The sequence below is a fragment of the Pleurodeles waltl genome, chromosome 7 (genome assembly GCF_031143425.1).
Source record: "Pleurodeles waltl isolate 20211129_DDA chromosome 7, aPleWal1.hap1.20221129, whole genome shotgun sequence".
NCBI classification, from domain to species: Eukaryota; Metazoa; Chordata; class Amphibia; order Caudata; family Salamandridae; genus Pleurodeles; species Pleurodeles waltl.
This window is the reverse complement of record NC_090446.1, coordinates 1,358,474,165-1,358,493,137: the sequence shown is the minus strand read 5'-3', so window position 1 is coordinate 1,358,493,137 and position 18,973 is coordinate 1,358,474,165. Positions and strand designations below refer to the sequence as shown.

The following is an 18,973-nucleotide window of genomic DNA, read 5'->3' as shown; positions in this document are numbered from 1 at the left end:
CTCTTCCTCTGTTTTTCCCCATATGTGTCTTTTGCTCGCAGTGAGTGCGTGAGGCAGAAAGATAAGCGCCGGCCCGCAAAAATAAGTGCCGGTGCTCAGCAACGGAAACAACAAGCACAAATTAAGCACTGGACTGGCGTAATCCAGTTCAATATCTGCTCCCCCTGTCTGAAAGATCGGCAGGGGCCACTGTCGGTTAACACCACAACACCCCATTACTGAGTGCACATCTGCGCAGACAAGGTAGCCTGTGACAAGTCACGCCACCGAAACTGGATTTTCTCAGCAAAATATACTGACAAGCTAATGCGTGTTGGAAGGCAGTGGAGAAAACACAATATCACATCGTTACCTAGGACTCGTATCTGGAAGTCATCACTGGCTTCAGACCACAATGTCGGTTTTGATCTGGTATGATAACGGCACTGATACGGCCCTTCATCTGTCTTTGGGACTTCGCTGATGACAAACACGGCCTCGTTTCCAGGAGGATCCTCTTGACGGTTATAAAACCCTCTTCTGTATAGAACAAATCTCATGTTGTGATACTCCGCTGTACAGTGGATGGTCAGACTTCCTCCTTTCCTGACCCCGCTCTCGGGGATCAACTTAACCGATGGTTTCGGGTAGTGATCTGTGATAAGAAAGGAACACACAAAACATAAATGCCAGAAGCTAAACATGTTCTCCCACCTGCCACGCCTCAGCTTCAGCTATCCCGTCACACAGAGCTTCCCTCCCAAACCTGGGTTGGGCCAGTCTCAGATAAGCCTCCTCCCGACCCTTCCCCGCCGTACAGCCAAGGTTAGTTTGCCTCTGAGGTGGTAGCTGTAGAAACATTTGCATCAGCACTTCGGACTCCATTTTTCATCGTCCCGCGTTTCTAGGACACGGAGAGCTCTAACAAGCACTGCGCGGCATCTGTCGCCATGGCTATGAGTCCTTGTGCCCCTGCCTCGTGGAGTACCGTCTCCTCTCCTAACCTGTGACAGCCAGCCGGAGACTCAAGGCCAGTGCGGGGCAGTGAGTTTCCGGTACTAACCAGGACACAATATTCATAAAATAACCTTCTTAACACAGAGGCACAGCACGCAATCAATACCACACACAAAGCACTTCACTGATCTCACCTCGGAGTGTTACCTCCACGGTGTCACTAGGGGGTGATATAATGCGGGGGGGGTTCCTTTTGTATAATACAGGCAGTGATAGCGCCCCTCGTGCCTCGTGTTTACATCAGTGAAGTGGAAGGCGGCCTCGGTTCCAGGAGGATCTTGTGCAGGGAGGGAGTATGCACCTCCGTACAGAACAAATGTCACATCTGTACGTGACCCCGTGCACGTCAAGGTCAGGTTTCATCCTCTCACGGTCACGCTGCCGGAGGTGATCCGAAGGGACAGTTTTAGGAAGGGTTCTGTAGCCGCAATAAAATAAGACGCGTTCACCATGGTTTACAAAAGGACAGCAGCGGATTCACTCCAACTCTCCTCCTCTTCCCCTCCCGGCCCCACTGGTATCTTTACCTCTCTCCACCCAGGGTCACAACCAGCCTTGGACGCTATGTTAACATACCTGGCAATTACCTGCAGTCTCCATTCTGTGATTGTACTCACAGTTGTTTTATATCTGACCCACTGTCAGTAACCTTTTATCGTTGTACATACCAGACACACGAGCTTAGTTTTAAAATACCAGACCGCTTAAAAGTACCGTTTCCAGCTACGTTAATGTTAAACCTTTAGGATAGGTTCGTGGGACACAAATGACACAAATGACACATACAAATAAACGCGTTTCATGCATTCCGCCACAGTGAATCATACCATGTTCCCGTTCAGGGGTGTCTGTGGGGTGCCTCTCTGACTACTAACCACCTGCCTCTGGCTCTCTAGGGTTCACATTTACACAGGGTGTTGGTTGCCTTCACCTTTTTTCGGGCTTTTAATGAAGGGCCTGTTTTAACATGTTTCTTTACACATAAGGCTTCGCACTCTCTCGCACCTGCATTCTGTAATGGCCTTTGGATGTCTGTGCTGTTCACATTCGAGCATCTTTAGGCTGTCTACCAGGCTTCTTAAATGTGAATACACTGGGGGCAGTGATAATGGTTGTTGCACATGTCCTTCAAGTATGTGGCATTGTTGAAGAAAGGTGGGTACGATAACAGCAACATGTGATTCTTGGGTAACAATGCAGCGCTTTGTACAACCAGAAACACTTTGCTACCAAAGGTGTTATGTGTGAGATCCTCAAGAATCTGGGGCTCAATACATTGTCGAAAACATAAACTTGGAGCACAAGTAAAATCAGTTACAGAGAAGTCATAAAGTCAATGATCTTCATGAATTTTAGTCCATACATTCTGATTTATGTTCCTTCATGAACAGCTGGTTACATGCCCGAGTGACCTGTGCAACCAGCTGTTCATCTTTAACAGCTACTCCAGCCTTTTCGTTTTTTTACTCAGATGTGACCCTGGGCTGTCCCTCAGGCTCATATTCACACTTGGCTTTTGATATTATGTCAGGTCTGAAGGACAGCATTATGCATCATCTTTCTTAACTTTATATTACAACAGCCAATGTCAACTTCACTTTTCTAACAGTAACAACAAGCATTGGGAATGCAAAAGGTCTGGCTTATGAATGAAAGTGCCTTTTGTGGCACTGATGGGCCGAGGGTTTCAATAAGCCATCGTTCTTGCACTTCGTTACTCTTCTTTGTAATCATGCATCCATTCATCTAACCACTGATTCAGTCTTGCTCTCTGACAAGACTGCAATAAAACACACACAAACTCAAAAACTTATGCAACATAAGTAAAAAGAAAACATGTAGCAAAATAACACATGCTGCCATCTAAACCGCAGGCATATGTTTGCAATAAAAGAAAACTAAACATAGCAGTCGGTATTTATCTTGCAAAGGTATTTCAAACAGTCTGTTATTGTTTTAAAGTTCAAGTGTTAGTCAATGCCACATTTAGAACCAACATGTTGGCTGTCTTGGAACGGTGAAACAAATGATACACTACGGGCAACAGAATTCCATAATGGTCTCCTGGTTTATAGGATATGACTATATGGGACGGGGCTCCCTGCACATGAAATGTGCAACAAGCAAGCAACACGTTTGCTTTGCCTGGAGAGCAGTAGTAAACTTTTAAGAAACAGTAAAATAGCAAGCATTTGCAGTTCAATAGGTCTCACATTTTCTTGTGTTACAGCTATTGTCATTGTAAATTCATAACTGGACTTTTCTTGCGACATAAATTGGTCAATCCTGCCTCATAATTGCATCATTTCCTGACATATAATTCCAGTGACCGAGCATTTAACTAAAGCACTTCCATTTTACCGTCTTCCTCTATCTTAAAACATCTACAATTATCATATGAACCTTTATCAGAAATAAACTTTCAGCATTAGAGTATAATGCCCAAAACACCATAACAAAAACATGATTTGGGATGGATTGGAGGGTGAAAGGAAGGAGGGAGTCGAGAGTAAAGATGGAGAGGACAAGTGGCGTAGTAACTGTGTAATGGGCCGTGGAGTAGGAAAGGAAAATGGTTGACTGCAATTTTGGTAGGAAATTACAGCAGTAATTAGATTTGAGTGAGGTCCATAGGTGTCTGGGCCCTGGTGCCACTGCACCTGTTGCTCCATTGATAACTAGGCCTCAAGAGAGAAGCTAGATTGGGCCAAAAAATAGAAGTGAAAGGAACACAACAGACAAAAGGAAGAAAGAGAAGGGATCTCAAAGAGAAATAAAAGAAAGAAAGGAAAGAGAGAACGAGAAAATGAAAACAACTGAGAGAAGAAATAGAGCAAACGAGTGAGACAAAAGCAACAAGAAAAAAACAATGAAAAATATTCCTGTGCAGTCAGAAGTGAAAGGATACAACTCAGCCAGCCAAAACAACTCAGCCAGCCAAAAAGTAAATAAGAAATGCTCCAGAAGTGGGCAGACAATAGGGAGGAGCCATACAAGAAAGAGCAAGCAACTTGGAAAGATAAGAAAACCACCCGAAAACAAACAAGGCACTGGCTCAAAGCCCACTCTACAATGCTGTCTGCGACAACTGAGGCTGTCAATAGTGAAACACAATTATGTTTCCTTCTCACAGAGCACTTACTATTTTGAAAAGAAAAATATTGGTTGTTTTGCTTGAACAATACCAAATGTCAACAAAGACAACACTGATATAAGTAAACAATGAAGCTTGAAGAAGGGTTAAGGTTTCAGTCATTGTGAGACATGTGTTATTTGTAGCATATTACAATCACTTTTAAAATACAAAAAAGTGATGGGTGGAATGTTTCAATTAATCTCGGGCACTGGTAATTACTTCAGCCTCATTCCAGTATATGTTTTTTTCTCTCTGTCCTATGGACAGACATCAGTCATATGCAACTCAAACTTGGTCCTGCTCCAAAACAAATATATTATCCAGTCTAAAAAGCCAGGCCAGGCCCGTTCCAGACGGGAACACAAACAATGAAATACACTTTTTTTGTGGCTGCTTTGGGCCTTCTCAATGAGGCACAGTTTCTGACTATTGACACTGGGAACATGGGACGAACAACTGGGCATCCCAGTTGCACATAGGGCTTTTCACTTAAACATTACTGCTATCAAAGAGAGCAAAAGCCCTTCCAAGCTAGAGCCAACCGTACAATTGGATGTGCACGCGTTGCCCCGAATCCTTACCATGGTGCACTTTTGCCGAAGACCAGAGGTCATGCCGACATTGAGGAAGTGCCTTTCCCCAAGCACATTATCCATTCAGAAATTAACAGTGCACAAACAACAGGTCAGATGTTACACTTCCATAACGCAGTGTAGTCTTACCAGGTCGGGAGTGAAACAAACGCTAAACTGTGTGTTTTTTTTTTTTTTTTTTTACATGCGGACAGTGCAAATGTCAAAGCAAACCTGCACCGACAGAATGTGTATGAAATGTGGCCCTATGCCATAACCGTCTCCTGTAAAAGTAGAAGAGACAAAGCATTCATGAACATATGCAGACCAAAAAATGTTAGTTTTGGAAAAATAAGACAAAATTAACAAATGTATTGCACAATGTAGCTGTCTTCAGACCAGTAGCCTGCCTTGTAACACTGTGACATATAAACCATAACTGTCATCCAGAAAGCCGGACAGTTGTAGGTATAGTCATACCGGACGGATACCTAATGAGAGGATATAAGATGAATGTATACATTTGAATTTGCCTTTTTATGACCGTTCACGAGTCTGTTTTGGCGAAGCCTCCCTGTGTCTTGCCAATGCCCATTTTCGACAACAGATAATCTATCTAGGCCTACGTGGTCTTTTGCTTTAACCAGACACATTCCCATACAGCCATCAGCCAAGCATTTTATAAAATACCGTTCCTCAACCTTCAGTGACCCCTCGGTAAATAAAAAGCCCTTCTTTATCAAAATCCAATATTAATAAAGGACATTGGAAATAAAAATGAGTCAATACTGAAGTCTGAGAATAAAACTGAAAATAGATGTAGCACAGTGTTTTCCCTGCCATTGGTTGAATTGTCTTTCAACTTTTTGTAAAATTGTAGATATATCCGGTATTGCTACCTAAAAACAAATGGAAAAAAGTGTAATTCCATCTCAGTGGGTTCATTCATTCGTTGAGCAAACCGTAATTGCTCTTCTGTAGTTTTACAAGTTCAGGCCCAAACAGCTGCACCTCTGAGGAAAGCATCAACAAGCATGAGCTAACTTTCTTTGGCACATGCTAGAAATCTAGCTAAGTAGCGCCACAGCAAGACTGTTACCATATTTTAAAAAGCTACCCCTTTAAAAACACTACAATGACCTCCGGACCAAAACGAGTGGTTCAAAGTGTTCCTCATTTCATAGGGCACATCAGCATTTTTTGTCTGCTGCAATTTGGAAAGATACAGATCTTTAAAGGACACAACTCCAAACTGTCTCAAGTTATGTGGAACAATCTCAAATTAAAGCTGCAGTTTAAATAAACAAAAAAATGAGGCTTTTCCTCCTTTTGTTAGTCAGTGATACCCAGAAAGGTGATTTTTATGGCAATGTTAATCTTTTGCGAGCCTTAGGTAATAAGTTCTAAAGACAGAATCTGATCTGCATGTTTCTGTATGGTTCACTACAGCACTTCTTTTAAAAAAAATCAGACTTTTATTAAAATCTAACTGCTTTTTGGTGTGTTTTATTTTACACTAGAAACTCTATATTAATTCCTCATATTTGCAAACATACGATCTCTCATTTGAAAGAGCATCACACCAAGAATTTAGGTGGTTTATGGGAAAGGTGATGGTATGTCCATGTATTATACAGAATAAAGTCCCCCCTACAGTACATAATAAGGAGATTGATTACAAGTCACCTTTGGGTTATATTATTATTATAAGGGAATGCTGCCTTTAGCCTCTGTGCTCTATAGGGTAAAGGAACTCCTCAGACACGTGCACTATCCTTATAATGCACAGCAGGGGGTACATTATCCCATGTATAGTCCCTTCTCTGGGTACCAGACAGAAAGAACAATGAAACTGAGCAATAACAGAGTTGGCAATCCTGTACTAAAATTAAACAGTTTCAGAAGCAATGGTCTTAATTCACCAAATAACGGACTGACACCACACACTCACTGAACACCATTACTTCACGGGAAGTGTCACCACAGAAGATCATAGATACATGTCTACCACATAAAATACTGCAATGAAGTAGAAACAGCCGGTTCATGACCCTGACACTTGAGAAAAATAATAATCAAAAAGGTAAAGAATATGCGTACTCTCTCAGACTTACATTCCCTAGTACTTGGAGCTGCAATGCGCAAAAACACAGTAATAATGTCAAAAAACATATGCTACACTTAAAAAGCCAAACATACACTTTCTTTTAAAAGATCACAAAACAGACAGAGTAAATCATGGAGCGTTTAAAGCATAACAGAGTTTTAATGCAGCAACATGACACTTGTTTCCCACTAGACACTGCTTAATGATGCCCGGAAGTAGCATATTGCCAACACTGTAAAACCTCTAGACTGCAGCGGTACTAAGAAGGAAAACAAAAGTCACAAAACATGCTATACCTCTGTAAAACTGACTCTTTTGGTCAGAAACCCCAAATCATTTGGATGCCACAACTAGTGCTGGAAAAACAATAATGCGTTTAACACACCAGTAGGTTTTGCGTATAGACCGATTTTCTTCTGGCTGTGCTCTGTGCTAGATCCACACTCTTGGGGTCATAACAATGCTCACGTTTTAAGGTACTGCTGGTTGTTTGGACTCAGGATCAAAGAAACTTCCGATCACCTCAATCGCCAGGGGTGCTGCAATACCGGCAAACAGCTGTTGACCAAAAAACGCACACGCCAACTCTCCTAGAAACTCCTAAATGGGCGGGAGCTTCCCAAAAGTGAGATTACCTCCCGGACCCTGACTGTGCTGAAAATATCCAAATGCTTTTGCTTTGCTGCAGACTCTAACCAACTTCAGTAAGAGACGCTCTCAGGAAAGCAACTTGGGCAGTGAGTTTCAGCCAGGATAGTCAGGCCTGTATACATGGACAGGGTTTCCATATATATATACTCTTTAAGGCCAGGGGTCACACAGCCATACCTTATCTGGAACTTGCCTCATGGGGCGAGAAGATTCTGGCTCCTGCTGCGACAGGGGCAGCTCCCCCTGAACACATTACAAGCAAAATGGTTTGGCTCTTCGCCATTTGTAATCTATGCTATAACAGCATTCAAGATTTGAAGCATGTTGTCTTAAATTGTTCGACCTTATTGCCCTATAGTCGTAAGTGGTTGTGCTCCATTTGTCTATCTCTTTCACTTAGATCTGTTTCTAATTTATCTCAAGCCTTATTTATTCCGCCTAATGAAATGATTTGTGCTAGAGTTTTTAATTATTTTAAATGTTTTTTGTATTAATTTATTTCTGTTTATCAAAGTTTAATTCAATTGTTATTTCTTATATTTCTTCTCATTTGTGTATCTATGTGTTTATTCTTATGTGGATCTCTATCAGAGTTCCGTAACATAATAAACTTGAACTATGGAAAGTGAAGCTCTAAGAGGATAAATTGGGAAGCTAGTTTATAATTACTGACAGTAGATGGGAAAGTAATAGGAAAGCCTTGCTGTCCATAAACCCTACGACTGGTTAGAACAATTACCCGCCCCTAGAAAAGAGGCTCCCCTGTTGTCATGTACGCTTCTAATATTCTCATTCCAGGGGTTTTTGTAATTTCGCCAGTTGCTTGTATTTGTTTGGGCTATTTTAGTTCCAAAAGTGCGTGTGGCGAGGGAGGTTGAGGATGAGACGTGCTGCGCTGGAGTTTTCTCTGAAGCTTGGCTGTGGTTCCTGCGTAGAGGGCGTTGCCGTAGTCAATTCTGCTGCTGATGAGGGCGTGGGTGACCGTTCTTCTGGTTTCTATTGGAATCCATTTGAAGGTCTTGCGTAGCATGCGTAGGGTGTTGAAGCACAAGGATGATATGGCATTGATTTGCTTAGTCATGGAGAGAGACGAGTCAAGTATGATGCCGAGGTTGCGTGCGTGGGTGGTGGAAGTCGTGGGTGGTCCTAGGGTGGTAGGCCACCAAGAGTCGTTCCATGCTGTCTTGTTGGGTCCAAAAATGATGATCTCTGTTTTTCCTGAGTTCAATTTGAGGTGGTTTGGTGTCATCCAGCTAGCAATGGCGAGGAGTCAAGCGTGTAGGTTGTTCTTGGCGGTAGATGGGTTTCTCGTGAGGGAGAGGATGAGCTGGGTATCGTTGGTGTATGAAATGATGTTGAGGCCGTGGGGACAGATGATGCTGGTGAGCAGAGCCATGTAGATTTTGAAGAGGGCGGGGCTGAGTGAGGATCCTTGGGGGACCCCACAGATGGTTTTGGTGGCTTTGGACCGGAATGGGGGGAGGCAAACTCTTTGGGTTCTTTCGGAAGGAAGGAAGTGAGCCAGTCCAGGGCTTTGGGGCGAATTCTGGCATTAAAAAGGCTGTACGAAGGGTTTGGTGGCATACGGTGTTGAATGCTGCGGAGAGGTCTAGAAGGATGAGGGCAACGGTTTCACCCTTGTCCAGTCTGGTCCTGATGTGGCCTGTGCAGGCGATGAGGGTGGTCTCGGTGCTGTGGTTTTTGTAGAATCCAGACTGGGAGACATCGAGTATGTTGTTGTCCTCCAGGAAGTGGGACAGTTGTTTGTTTACTATCTTCTATGACCTTCGCGGGGAAGGAGAGTAGAGAGATAGGTCGGTAGTTTGTGAGGTCTTCGGGGTCGGCTTTGGGTTTTGTGAGCAGGGCGTTGACTTCGGCGTGTTTCCAAATATCTGGGAAGGTTGTGGTCTCGAGGAAACTGTTGATGACGGCCCAGAGATGGGGAGCGATGATTTGGCTAGCCTTGTTGAAGACGTTGTGAGGGCAGGGGTCTGTTGGGGAGCCCGAGTGGATGGAGCTCATGGTTTTGCTGGTTTCTTCGTCAGTGGTGGGGATCCAGGTGTTCAGCAAGATGGTGTGGCAAGGTGCTGCGTCGGTGGTGGGTGGCGATGATATGAAGCTTTCGTATATGACTGTGATCTTGCGGTGGAAGTAGCTAGAGAGGGAGTCGTAGAGATCTTGAGAGTGTGGAGGGCCGATGGTGCAGGATTTGGGTTTGGTGAGTTCTTTGATGATGGTAAAAAGTTCCTTGCTGTTGTGCGTGTTGTTTTCTATGCATTCTTTGTAGAAGGAACGTTTGGTGGTCCAGATGAGCTGGTGGTGTTTGAGCATGGCTGATTTGAGGGCGGAGAAGTTGCTTGCTGATGGTTCTTGTCGCCAGGTTTTCTCAATTTTCCGGCATTCGCGTTTGGAAGTCTGAAGTTCTGTGGTGAGTCAGGGAGCTGTTTTGTTGGTGCGGGTGTTGTTGCTTTTTTTGAGAGGGGTGAGGGAGTTAGCGCATATGTCGAGCCATTGTGTGAGGTTGAGTGTAGCAGCGTTGGGGTCGTTTGAAATGGGTGGTAGAGCTTGGGCGTGTTTGGAGATCAGTTGTTCCTTGGAGATCTTGTTTCATTTGCGGTAAGGGATAGGATGTTGTTGGTGGTGGGCTTCAGGAAGGAGAAGTGGGCTCTGTGGGGGTCAGTCCAATGGAGTTCAGTGGTGTGAGTGAAGGCGATGTGGTTGCTGGAGGAGAAAATGGCATCAAGCGTGTGACCGGCTGAGTGGGTGGGAGAGGAGACCAGTTGCTTGAGGCCAAGGTTTGCGTGGTTGTCCAGCAGGGCAGTGGAGTTGCAGTCGTTAGTGTTTTCTAGGTGGAAGTTCAGGTCGCCGAGGAGTAAGTAGTCCGTTGAGGCGAGGGCGTGGGAGCTGATGGCGTCGGTGATGGTGTCGCAGAATGGAGGGCGGGGTTCTGGCGGTCTGTAGACGAGGGTACCTCTCAGGGTGGTGTTGGCGTTGATGTGTATCTGAAAGTAGGTGCTTTGCGGCTTCCAGGGTGTTGTTGGTGTTGGTGGAAATCCTGATGGAATCTCTGTGTATTATGGCGATGTCTCCTCCTGGTTTGTTGATACGGTCTCTACGGGTGATTTTGTAGCCCTCTGGGATGCCTATGGCAATGTCGGGTTCCGATGAGGGGTTCATCCATGTTTCAGTGACGAAGGCGATATCAGTAGTGGTTGTGGTGAGTAGGTCCCAGAGCTTGATGGCGTGCTTGTGGACGGAGCGGGTGTTGAGGAGGTGCGAGGGAGTTAGCGCATATGTCGAGCCATTGTGTGAGGTTGAGTGTAGCAGCTGAGGTGATTGAGGTGTTTGGTGTTGTTGTGGTGCTTGTTGGTGTGAGTGCAGGAGAAGTGGCAGGAGTGACATGTGAAAGGGCCGTGGGTGTGTCTGGGGTCAGCTTGGGTGCAGGCTGTGTGTCGGCCACGGTTGAGAGCAAGGAGCTCTGTGGGGGAGTAGAGGCACTTTGGGAGGCATGCAGTGCGTGGACCAGGGGGACGGGCACGGTCCAGGCGCGGACGGGCGACGACGGGCTTGCTTCTGGCATGCCTCTGGCACGCCAGCGACATGGCTGCCCAGCAGCCACCATTAAGCAGGGGAGGTGGGAGGAAGGAGCAGCAGGGAGGCGGGAGGGATGGTGTGGCAAATGGGGGCGTGAGTGGGTTGGGACGCAGTGGCAGGGAAGCGGAGAACTGGCAAGAGCCGGAAAAACGGGCAGAAAGCGGAGCAAATGGGCACAGAAAAATGCAAAAGTACGGGAATAGAGATCAAAGCAAAAGAATAAGAAACAGAATACAAAATACAGTATATACACAGTGAATGCAGGTTACGCCTACCACTAGGCACCAGGGATGAGGCGCAGGCGGGTGCCTGTGGGTGGTGGAGAGCCTCAAGCTCTTCACAACAGCAAGGGCAGGGTCACGGAGGGAGGATGGTGGAGCTGAATACCGTGTCAAGTGTACTCCTGGCCTTAAGGCAGGTCAGGGGGTCACACTCAGCACCGCTCAGCGGGCGCCATTAGGAAGGGAAGGTGGGAGGGAGGAGCAGCTGGGAGGCGAGAGGTGGGTGGGAGTGGCGAAAGGAGGTGCGGGGGGGCAAGGCCACAGAGAACGCAGCAGCAGGGAAGCGGAGAACCGGCAAGAGCTCGAAAAACGGGCAGAAAGTGGAGCAAATGGGCACAGAAAAATGCAAACGTACGGGAACAGAGATCAAAGCAACAGAATACTAAACAGAATACAAAATACAGTAAATACACAGTGAATGCAAGATACGCCTACCACTAGGCACCGGGGATGAGGCGCAGGCGGGTGCCTGTGGGTGGTGGAGGGCCACGAACTCTTCACAACAGCAAGGGCAGGGTTAGGGTCACGGAGGCAGGATGGTGGAGCTGTCTGCCATGTCGAGTGTACTCCTGGCCTTAAGGCAGGTCAGGGGGTCACACTCGACACTGCACAGCGGGCACCATTAAGAAGGGGAGGTGGGAGGGAGGAGCAGCTGGGAGGTGGAAGGGAGTGGCAAATGGAGGTGCGAAGGGGGCGGGGTCACAGGGGACACAGCGGCAGGGAAGCAGGGAACCGGCAAGAGGCAGAAAACAGAGCAAATGGGCACAGAAAAATGCAAAAGTACGGGAACAGAGATCAAAGCAACAGATTCCGAAACAGAATACAAAAATACAGTAAATACACAGTGAATGCAAGATACGCCTACTACTAGGCACCAGGGATGAGGCGCAGGTGGGTGCCTGTGGGTGGTGGAGGGCCTCGAACTCTTCACAACAGCGAGGACAGGGTCACGGAGGCAGGATGGTGGAGCTGTCTGCCGTTTCGAGTGTACTCTTGGCCTTAAGGCAGGCCTCCTGTAAAGAAGCACTGTGATTACAAGAAGGGCGTCAAAAATGAATAAGGGCAGCAAAACGAAATAAGGGGCAAAGAAGGAATGCCCCCTATCACCCACCGCAGGCATATTTTGTAATTGCCTGGAGAGAGGGCCGGGCAGAACAAAAGAAAGTCCAACGGCCTCCTGAAGTGGCAGCCATGATTATAGATGAAGCACGGTGGCCGTGACTCGGTGCCCGAGCTGATCTTAACAAAAAAGTAACAATGGGACTTGTGAACAAAATAATTAATACCAATTAAAGTAAAATGTCAGCGACATGGGAGGAGGTGGAAGGGACAAAACGTGACCAAGATAGCCTGATTTATAACCTTTTTTACAGCTAAGCTAAACTCAAAGCAAGAATGCTCTGCAAACGAAAAGGGCAGCTTTCTTAGACAGAAGCATGGAAAGAAGTAAAAAAAAAAGACCACTGCAGACCAGATAAACAAGACAAAGCGTAATTATACTGTAGTTGGTCCCTGCTCCCACACAGAAGGAGAAGGGACAAAGAGGTATGACTGACCACTAGCAAGCAAGATTTTTGGATTGACAAACTAACAAATGAAATAGCTACAAGCCCCTAGAAGTATACTTGAGTATACAGGAGTATGAACGCTTCCGCTCAATCTAAAAAAGAGATAAAGCAAATAAATTAAAGGGGAACTATAAAAGGAGAAAAATCTAAATTAAAGGACTGGCTAACCTGTCCTGATGCTGAAGCGCACTCATTTTCAGGTGGATGTACACATTTGATCAGAAAATGTTCTCCTTCACAAAGCAAGAGAGCAAATGACTGATTCCAACTGAACAATTACCCTATGCAGTTTGTTGTCGTGGATGGAAGCAGAGTGTAAATTACACTCAGACAGACCAATGGCAGAACAGAGCTGACCCAAAGGCACTCTATGTATTTATAAGGGTATTGTTGGACTTGGCCCTTTTTGCAGGGTCATCCCCAATCTTTTTTCCTCCTTCCTCCTATTTTTTCTAACCTGTTTTTGTGGGCTTTAGGACTCTGGGCACTTTACCACTGCTAACCAGTTCAAAAGTGCATATGCTCTCTGTGTAAATTGTATTGGTGATTGGTTTATCTCTGTTTGGCATATTTGATTTACTAGTAAGTCCCTAGTAAAATGCACTAGAGGTGCCCAGGACCTGTAACTCAAATGCTACTAGTGGGCCTGCAGCACTGGTTGTGCAGTCAACAGAAGTAGCCCTGTCTCAGACTTGCCACTGCAGTGTCTGTGTGTGCAGTTTTAACCTGCCAATTCAACTTGGCAAATGTACCCGCATGCCGGCCCTAAACCTTCCCTTTTTATACATGTAAGGCACCCCTAAGGTAGGCCCTAGGTAGCCCCACAGGCAGGGTGCAGTGTACGTTAAAAGTGGGACATGTACTGATGTGTTTTACATGTCCTAACAGTGAACTACTGATAAATTCGGTTTTCACTGTTGCAAGGCCTATCTCTCTTTGGTTCACATGGGGGCTGCCTTTAAATAACTTCAAAGTGCAGATTCCCTTTGAAAGGAGATAGAAATATGGAGTTTGGTGACTCTGAACTCACAATTTAAAAATACATCTTTTAGTAAAGTTGTTTTTTAGATTGTTAGTTTGAAAATGCCACTTTTAAAAAGTGGGCATTTTCTTGCTTTAACCATTCTGTGGCTCTGCCAGTTTGTGGATTCCCTGTCTGGGTCAGTTTGACAGTTGGGCTGTTTGTGAATCCCCTCTCAACAGTGAGACAAAGGAAGCTGGGGTGTAGTCTGCATATTCCGATGAGTCATCTGTGCTAGAGTGCTAGAGTGGAGGGAGGAGTGGTCACTTACACCTGAATGGACTGTGCCTGCCCTCTCACAATGCAGTCTCCACCCACCTGGTGTGTGTCTGGGGCCTGGCCTGGGCAAGGCAAGATCCTGTAAACAACAGACACTTTCCTTTGAAGTTTGCCTACTTCAAATGCAGAAAGGAGTAAAAGTAGTGGCCCCAAAACCCCATACTTTAGATTTCTTCAAGATCACTTCTGCAACCAAGAGGAACCTCTGCCAAGGAGAAGAGCTAAAGAGCTGAGGGGAAGTGCTGCCCAGCCTGTGACTGTGCTTTGTTGGACTATCCTGCAGTTGCTGCTTCTGCCTATGAAAGGAGACAAATACTGGACCTTGTGGTATATTTCTGCTTGTGAAGACTCTCCAAGAGCTTGAACTGAGCTTGCCTCCTGTTTTGAAGTCTCAGGGCTATTTAAGACTTCCTCTGCCAGCACCTGGACTCTCTGCTGAGACTCCTGCCCTGCCAAATGGTGCTCTATCCAGTCCCTGGGCCCTTGAAAAGTGAAGTTGGCTGAACAAGAGCTTGAAATACATGCACAGAACACCATGCAGGGACATTTTTTATGCACCATCTGCAACGACGCACCGCCGGCTTTGCGGCTGAAATCGACACTCCACCTGCATCGTGGCTGGAGAAACAATGCACAAAACCTGCTTGCGGCTGCTGATAACGACAGAAACCCCAGGCAGTGCAGTTTTCTAACATAGTGTGACCAGATTTTCCACGCATCGTCTCTGGGTGTCAAAGTCAACCCAACTGCGTGGATCAAAGGTGCCTCGTCCGGAAATCGATGCAATACTCTCTTGCAAGGGAGAAAAACAACACATCGCCGACCCGACCGAAGAAGAAACGATGCAAGGCCTCCATTGCGAGGAAGGATTCGACTCATCACTGCCTTTTCCAATGTATACTTGCCCGTGAGGCTTTATTTTTTACGCTAACCAGGTACTTTGTGCAAAATCAATGTTTCCATTGTTTTCTATGGAGTAAGACTCTTATTTTTTTTCTATTTCAGATTTTAACTTGTGTATGTCGGATTTTTGTTGTTTTGTTCTTGTGTGATTTAGATAAACATTACCTATTTTTAAAAACTGGTGTGGTGTCCATTCTGTAGTGTTTTCACTGTATTACTCTGTGTGTTGTTAGAAATACTTTACACATTGCTTTAGAATTAAGCCTGCCTGCTTGTGCCAATCTACCAAGGGGGTGAGAGGAGGTTTCTCTTGTTAAGAAGTCTCAGGGCCATCAAATACTTCACCTGCCAGCACATTGTCTCTCTTGCTGAGAGCCCTGACTTGCCAAATGTTGTCAAATCCAGTCCCTGGGCCACTGGAAGTGAGTTCTGGTGATCCTAAGGAGAAAATCCACACATTGACTCCCGCTGTAAATCGAAGAATCCCTGGAAGGATCCAATGCAGCGCCTGCTTCGCTGCTGGGAATCAACGCATCGCTGTACAGATCTGATGCACTTCTGCACTGCCACTGCAGAACTGACGCACTGCCTGCACCGCGGCTGCAGAATCGACGCTTCACCCATTGTAGACCAACACAGCACGTCTCTGGGCACCGCTTTCTTCATTGCCATTTCACCGCAGTAATCAACCGAGGCTGCTTGTCCGGAAACTGAATGAGGAGTAGGGATGATGGATGAGGAGTAGGGATGATGGCTGAGGCATGATCAGTAGGAATGATGGAAGATGGATGAGAAGTAGGAATGAGAAGTAGGAATGAGAAGCAGGGATGAGAAGTAGGAATGATGCAAGAGAAGTAGTGATGATGGAAAAGAAGTATGGATGAGGAATGAGAAGTAGAGATGATGGATGAGAAGTAGGGATGATATATGATGGATGAGAAGTAAGGGTGAGAAGTAGGGATGATGGATGAGAAGTAAGAATGATGTATGCTGGATGAGAAGTAGGGAATATGGATGAATAGTAGGGGTGAGAAGCAGGGATAAGGAGTGAGAAGTAGGGATGATGTATGATGGATGAGAAGTAGGGATGATGGATGAGAAGTAGGGATGATGTTTGATGGATGAGAAGTAGGGATGATGTACGATGGATGAGAAGTAGGGATGATGGATGAGAAGTAGGGGTGATGGATGAGAAGTAGGGATGATGTAGGATAGATGAGAAGTAGGGATGATGGACGAGAAGTAAGGATGAGGTGTGATGGATGAGAAGTAGGGATAATGGATGAGAAGTAGGGATGATGAAGGAGAAGCAGGAATGAGAAGTAGGGATGAGGAGTGAGGAATGAGGATGTCCTAAAATGATAGTTGTAGTCTAGATTGAAGGTCCCTACTTGGACAGGGTACACACCACAGCCAACCAGATACCCCATTTCTAACAAATGACTATTGCCTTTAACACATGCTTTACACCTTAAGCAAGAGCTATTTGCTTATTATAAACAGATCACACTTAAGGAATCTGGCATAATGTTTACTCTAGCCTTTACTAATGTCTTGAAACTATAAAACCCATGTCTACAGAAGTGAGGAAAAACTGATAACCATCAGACATGCATTTATAAATGTACAAATAGGCACATAATTGCAGCTGGCAAAACAATATACAACCCTTCTCAAGAATCATCATAGTGAAATTATACTATCAGAGTTTGTCACAGTGAATGACTAATACCAAAAACCTTACTTTCTATGGTAAAGTACAAGATTACATGTAAACAAATACTTTTGTACAACTTGTAATATGAGGTGGTAATAATACTCTCTAAGTTGTCTTTACCATATTTGGTTTTACAATAAATAAGCCAGGCCTACTGTCTTTTAGTAATTTTTCATAATAGACAAGCCAGACCTATGGTGCTGGACATAACATTTTCCCACACACCAATCAAGCCTATAGCTGTTATTATTAGGCTTGACACCATAACCAACTCAGGCCTACAATACAGAACATATGCCTTCCCACAAGGCAAACATCAGCCAAACTTATACAATATTACAGTTGACAAACCAAAATACTATCTCTCCTAACCAGGCTTAACAAGGATTTTCAAAGGATTTTCACAGTGGAAATCTTCTCTACTATGGTTTGTAAGAGGGGTAACCAACACCAAACCCCTTGCCTACTAAGGTAATCTATGAGATTCTACATAATAAAAAAAAATTGTAGGCTTTAATTTAGAGTAATAGCAATCACCCTTGAATGCCTATTGACTTTGACAGCTTTTGACAATCAATATGTCAGGCCTGCTGCCTTTATTATAACGTTTTTCAATAAACGCTCAGGCATATAACCTTCGCCACTGGCTTGTCACTATAACCAAGTCAGTCCCATTGTACTGAGTGTAAGCTTTCCACATGACAATCACCACACATAGGCATAATAGTACAAATTATAGTTGGCTAAACAAATTACTATCTCCCCCATGAGAGCCCAACAAGCATGATTATTGTAGTCCATATCTTCAATTCCCCTCCAGTTTGATTGGCTATATCAGCAACATCAAAACCCTTGTGTACTATGGTAATTGTGAAATTCCATGGAATAGAACACTTGCCTACGGTCTTCAGTACAGTGTAATAACCATCTCTCTTTAAATGCCTATTGCCTTTAGCGCATGCTTTTTATGACAAGTAGGTCAGGCCTACTGGCTTTGTCAAAGCGTTTCACAATAACCAAATCAAACCAATGAAATCTGGCATGGCCTTTTGCAATGAGCCCTTGAAGCCTTTACCCTTTAACATTGGGTTTATAGTGTGCCAAACAAAGACCTATTCAAGTGCACATAAACTGAGAACTTGCAAAACAATAAACAACCCTTCTCGAGAGGGTCTAACAAGAATCATCACAGTAAAAATTACCAGGGTTTGTCAGAGTGGGTAGCCAATGTGAAAACCGTTGTCTACTACAGTAATCTGTGGGATTACATGTAGCAGAATACCTGTCTATAGCATGTGTGATAACAGTCAAGTGCTAAAGGTTTACTGGCTTCAACATATACTTTTCACATTTAATAAGCTAAACCACAGTTTTGAGTGTAAGACTTTCCACAAGGCAACCATCAGGCATACAGTCATAAAATTCAAAAGCTGTACAGTATTAAATTTGGCTAAGCAAAATACCATTCCTTACAAGACAGACAAACAAGGATATTCACAATGCAAACCTTTTAGATCCATGTTTTGACATACTGGGTGACCCGCACCAAAACCGTGCCCCCTACAGTAATTTGTGAGATTCTGTGCAACAAAGTACCTATATGTAGGCTTCAACAAAGAGTCTAGCCAGCATCATCCCCGCTCACAACACCAAAATCCTCCCATAAATTGACAACCCACAACTCAGTCTCTCCTCCTCACGGTCAAGAGACCCAGTACTAGAATCAAGTTAAATGCCTGCATGACTGAAATGGCCCACTGGATGATGGCCAGCTGTCTTGCTGAAGACTGACAGTATTTCAGTCGTTATCTTCAGGAAGAGCACTTCACTGTGCATTATATGGTTCCTAGAAGATTTAGTAGGACTATGGGGGTTATTCTAACTTTGGAGGAGTGTTAATCCGTCCCAAAAGTGACGGTAAAGTGACGGATATACCACCAGCCGTATTACGAGTTCCATAGGATATAATGGACTCGTAATACGGCTGGTGGTAAATCCGTCACTTTTCCGTCACTTTTGGGACGGATTAACACCTCCTCCAAAGTTAGAATAACCCCCATTGTGTTTTCTCAACAAGAACTTCATAATATAGAGCCTTAGTCTATATATATCATCAGTAAATGTTGGTTTGTTTTGGCTAGCTCAATC

The 18,973-nt window shown here is 44.8% G+C and overlaps 1 protein-coding gene across 6 annotated transcripts in view; it reads right to left on the bottom strand.

Annotated features, from left to right (window-relative positions):
- LOC138246308 (leukocyte immunoglobulin-like receptor subfamily B member 4A) overlaps nucleotides 1-18,973 on the bottom strand; it is a 489,529-nt gene that overhangs the window by 249,243 nt on the left and 221,313 nt on the right. For 5 of the 6 annotated variants that reach the window (XM_069200789.1, XM_069200791.1, XM_069200790.1 and 2 more), the window contains exon 3: nucleotides 353-634. The exons of the other annotated variant lie outside the window; for it this stretch is intronic. In XM_069200789.1, coding sequence (XP_069056890.1) covers nucleotides 353-634 — 282 coding nt within the window. The remainder of the gene's footprint in view (nucleotides 1-352; nucleotides 635-18,973) is intronic. 6 annotated transcript variants of the gene reach the window in all.